Below are 4,859 nucleotides of genomic sequence, written 5' to 3'. Positions count from 1 at the left end.
TCCTCTCGATTACCTTATATGTCTGGTGCATGTGAAGTAATTGACAATAAAGCTGACTTTGACTTTTGACTTTGACTACACGCATTGACATACGACCAACCCTATGATCCCCCCAGGCTTACACCTGATGGAGATAACAAGAGACCAGTAAGCACATGTTGTATATTTTACACAACTTGTCATTACTGAATTCAAAAGGAGATGAGAATGATTGTTGCATGGGTTGCAACCTAACTTACCAAGTATTACTACAGCATCTGTTTTCCACCAAGAAAAGCCTTCAGTGCCGTTCTTTGCTCTTTTTTCAGTTAACTCTCCAGTTCTTATATAACTGATGCTAGCAGCATCTACGCTAACCTCTTCTCGCCATTGTTGTTTTTGTCATCTTTCACGCACATCGCCACAGATGGACCTGATGCCTCTTGTGCCACGTGCACTCCATTTCAGCTGGTTTTAGCACCATCAGTGACACATAATGAACAGCACACCGACATGACCAAAATCAACACAGCCCAGAACACCTGCTGTGACATCACTGATTGGGGTCGGGCCCTAATCAAATAGAGCAGGGTCCCGTTCTTCTTAAATGGATGATTGAACTTGATTAAACTGTTGATATGACACAGGATGGATTTTGTTTAATGTTTAATAGGAGTTAAGGGCAAAAACTCCTCAAGACCAATTTAGTGACTTCAACAAATTCTAGGTAAATTGTTCAAGTGAGATTGACAGAGCGTTTGGTAGGTTTCATTGTGTACTAATAACATGTTGAAGGTGGTTTCTCAGGGTTAGGGTTAGTCATCAGTCACAGTGCCATGTTGACACATGAGTTCAGTTATATGAGTACTGACCATAGTTTTGAATCCTTTGTCATGCTGCTGAAATTTCAAAATAAAAGTGCACTGCTATCACTTCATCTAAGGTTAATACATCAAACCTGCATTTGAGGAACCAAGTCAGCTGCATGAGAATTACAAGCAGGGTACAAAATAAGCAACAGCTACCAACCAGATATTGATAGAATATGCAACTTGGTGGTAGATCTGCTTCACTCACTAGCCAAAAAACTGGAATTTATTGAGTGGCTGGTAAAATTTTAACATTCACTAGCCATTTGGCTGGTGGACTAAAAAAGTTAATTTTGCACCCCGATTCTAAAGATCTTGTTTTATGGCTCACATGACAAAGCAGTTTTCTGTTATTTAGCCTTTTAAAAAGGTGCTTCCTCTTATATTTCACTGTCAGAAAATGCAATTATTCATGTGAGAAAAGTTGTAAAATACATTCCGCAATATCTTCTGGGTATGTATATTTTCTAATTACATTCCCTGTTTTCTTGCCATTCCTCTGTGATTGCAGGGGGCCTGGACTGTATAAACGTGCATTATGTGCAACATTTTCACATTTATTTAAATGCTGGGTTCTTAAGCTGACATGAGAGATGCACATGCAAATGCGCACGGCCACATTCATTATCCCCCACCTTGGCAGCTGGTGCATTCGCAGCTGTGTATGACGGGCAGGACGACCGGCTCGTTCTCTCCGCTCTCACACTGCAGGCTGAGGAACCGGACTGGGTTGGTCGGGTCCAAACGGTAACTACAGCACTCGCAAACTGACTGGAGGTACGGCTCCTGTAGAGGAGAGATAATGAAATGATGGTAGAGGATGAGTGAAGCAAAAAGAGGAGAAGAGGTGAAAGAAGAGCCAGAGGTATAAGTGGAGTGAGCCAATTAGGAAATTGGAATATGATGAGGAGAGGGTGATGGGTGTCGAGGAGATGAAGGAGAGAATTTCAGAAGATAGGGGAGAGGGGACAGGAGGATAGTTGAGAATAGAGAGATGATGTGTGAAAGAGGAGGAAATATTATGTGTCAAGGAAGTGAGGGAAAAAGGAGGATAAGTTTAAAGGTGGTGAAAGGCAGGAGGAGAGAAGAGACAGAGGGAGAAATTAGAACCTCTTAACATGAGACAGTATAAACGAGAGTACAGAACATTTATATACTATACTTTATCATGTGGTGCATCTGAAAATATAAAATCACACCAGACACTAGTGTAAAGCTCCACTCAGAATATATACTATTTTAACAACGAATCCAATCAAGATGTGTGATGTGAAAGGGGTCGCTAGCACTGATGAAACCACAGACAATTACTATCAAACTATGCAGCTCCACACAGCTATTTAGCCTTTTAGCAGTCTTCATTTTCAAGCAAACTCCACTCTCATGAATCTCATTTCAGTTAGCTGTAGCAAACAAGCTCTGATAAGCCCACTGTACACTGCCCCTTACCAATCGGCAGACATTTTCACCATATAAAGTTAGATAGCCTACAGTGGGTTTATCAGAACTTTTACAGTAAAGTCAGCTGCAGCCCAAAACAATGCTGCTGTGAACGAAAACGTTAAAGCTGTGGGTCGTAAAAAAACAAAACAAGCTGAAAGGTGTTAAAAATATATAAATATATGAACATTATTATTATTATCTAAAAAAATAATAATAATAATAATAATAATACCTTTTACTTATAGAGTGCCTTACAAGACACTCAGTTAACTTGACAAATGACATTAGTAAAAACAAGAATATAGAGAGCTAAAACACAATACAAGCACAAATTTAGGGACAGGGTAATTCAGCATTTTTTGTATCCGCTGAAATACAAAAACCCAGCCTTGGTGTTTTGCATGATAGAAGGCAGCTCCTTGGAAGTACTGTGTGTGTTCAATGTGTCCAATTAGTGGAGGCGAAGAGGAGGAGAGATTGTGGAAAAGCACAATGGATGGTAGCAAAGAATGATAGATAATAGGGGGAGAAGGAGGTGACAGGAGGGAGGGAGTCCAGGATCAAAAACTCAAAAGCACCTTCAACTTCTAAGTAGCAGTTATTAGTGCTTCACACACTTTGAAAAGTCCACAGTGTGTGTGTGCATATGAGTGTGTACTTCAGCTGGTGGTGTGAAAGAGCATTTGATACCTGTGAATGCATTCCTTCTTCTTCCAGTCCTGCTGATCAATGAAAAGGGAACTTCTCTGTGCTGCCTAGTCACCGGTTACCATCCCTGGTTGCCACGGTAACAGGAGGTAATGACACATTTGGCTGAGCTGATGTTTATTTTTACTAATCTGACTGACTCTATTTTTACAGTGGAGATGTATGGATGCCAAGAAGGAACAAAGTCACCATGGTGATGAAGTGATGAGCTCGCTGTGTTGCAAGATAAATAAAAAAAGACAACAAGTGAGCAAAGAATCTCTAACAGACTTTACATGTGACCCCTGCACAAGACTCCTATTCAAAACCTCTATATTTAGATCTCTGGTGATTCAACTACTGAATTATGTATTTCTGTTTACCTTTCTCTATGTCATCTGTTTGAACTGTGCATATAACGGTCACTACAAAAGTCACTGTTAGCTGTACCCTGTTTATCTATAAAAGAGAGAGATGAAAGCTGAACGGGGTTTGACTTCATTTGGTTTAGTAAAAACCCTGCTGATGCCAGGTCTTGCTTCAGGAAGGAAAACAGATAGGCAATTTGGCTGCACAGTGATAGCTAAGGCAACAATCCTGATTATTTTCTTGCATAGTGTGAACAATACTTATCAATTAATGAACAGTTAGTGACTTTGTAGGATTTGAAGGCACTTAGTATACACATGTTTATGACTTAAGCCTGACAGACATGCCTAATGAAATGAACATTGCAGAAAGTCCCAACTGCAGGACCTGAAATTGCACTAAATAATTAAACACAACTGACTGTGCAACCCTGATGGGCAAACAAATACAACCAACAGCTTTATTCTGTTCCAGTGCTGGTCCCTTTGTGTCCCTGTTGCTGACTGTATTGATTATTATTGTGTTACCAGTTGTCACTCATGTTGAGGTCAATGCTCGTTAATAATGCCTAATGGTCAGAGAGTAATATCTTTTGTGTGTGTGTGTGTGTTGTTGTATCTTCTCCGTACCTCCAGGATGACATCAGTCCTGGAAAGACAGCGTCCCCTGCAGAAGCTGACCTCTACGTTGTCAAGCCGACAGTCTCCCTTGGTGATGTTTCTGACCTGCACATAGCGACGACACTCCAGCTCAGGCTCGCCTGACGGAGAACACACAGAGGAGGAAGAGGAGGGAGGAAAAGGGGCAATATGAGATAGGACAGAGTATGTGGGGAATACACAGTGCAAGTAAAAGGAGATGATTAAGTATTTTTTTGTATTTGCATTAAAAATGAGGAGGGAAAAAGATAAAAAGGAAGAGACAGCCAGAGAGTTCCTTCCAGAGAGCACAGTGACATTGCCATGCTCCCTCACAGCATGTGACATTTCCTCCACTGGGAGGAAGATTAAGGCCCCAATGTAGGTTAAGTAATGTAATCTCTCACTAATTGGGGACTGCAGCACTTGGTTTTTGGCCTCATATAAAATGAACTATAGAACATTCAAATCCAATGAATGTATGTTTATAATGTGAATGTGTTTTTCTTTTGTCCGGCTGTATGTTGTACTAACCTGGGAACTGCTTTCTGCAGACTGGACAGCAGCTGCCTGGTTCCTCCACCTTGACCTCCCCCTGAGAGAGATAACCCATAGATGAGTTGTCTATTTATCATTGTTTTGATCACAACAGATTGGTCCATAATACAACAAGTGATGAACAAAAAAAAAATCCAAAATAATCTACAGCACCCTGTCAACACTCACAATCAATTCATGGGCAGTTATACATAGTTTGTCATACATTTCATTAAATATGTGACAGTGACTGATTGTATATACAGTACACATTCTTCAAAAGGAAAACAACCAAAATACAAAACACACACCTTAGAATTAGCAGGGGAAGTGAAAA

At 40.5% G+C, this 4,859-nt stretch overlaps 1 protein-coding gene across 1 annotated transcript in view; it reads right to left on the bottom strand.

Annotated features, from left to right (window-relative positions):
- scospondin (subcommissural organ spondin) overlaps positions 1-4,859 on the bottom strand; it is a 78,752-nt gene that overhangs the window by 3,518 nt on the left and 70,375 nt on the right. The window contains exons 113-115 of the mRNA XM_035656242.1: positions 4,520-4,580; positions 3,977-4,107; positions 1,484-1,634 (exon numbers count right to left, since the gene is read on the bottom strand). Coding sequence (XP_035512135.1) covers positions 1,484-1,634; positions 3,977-4,107; positions 4,520-4,580 — 343 coding nt within the window. The remainder of the gene's footprint in view (positions 1-1,483; positions 1,635-3,976; positions 4,108-4,519; positions 4,581-4,859) is intronic.

The sequence above is a fragment of the Morone saxatilis genome, unplaced genomic scaffold, assembly GCF_004916995.1.
Source record: "Morone saxatilis isolate NCDOM2014 unplaced genomic scaffold, NCSU_SB_2.0 Contig0, whole genome shotgun sequence".
Taxonomy (NCBI): domain Eukaryota; kingdom Metazoa; phylum Chordata; class Actinopteri; family Moronidae; genus Morone; species Morone saxatilis.
The sequence above is the reverse complement of the archived record's forward strand: the minus strand, read 5'-3'. Positions and strand labels throughout refer to the sequence as shown.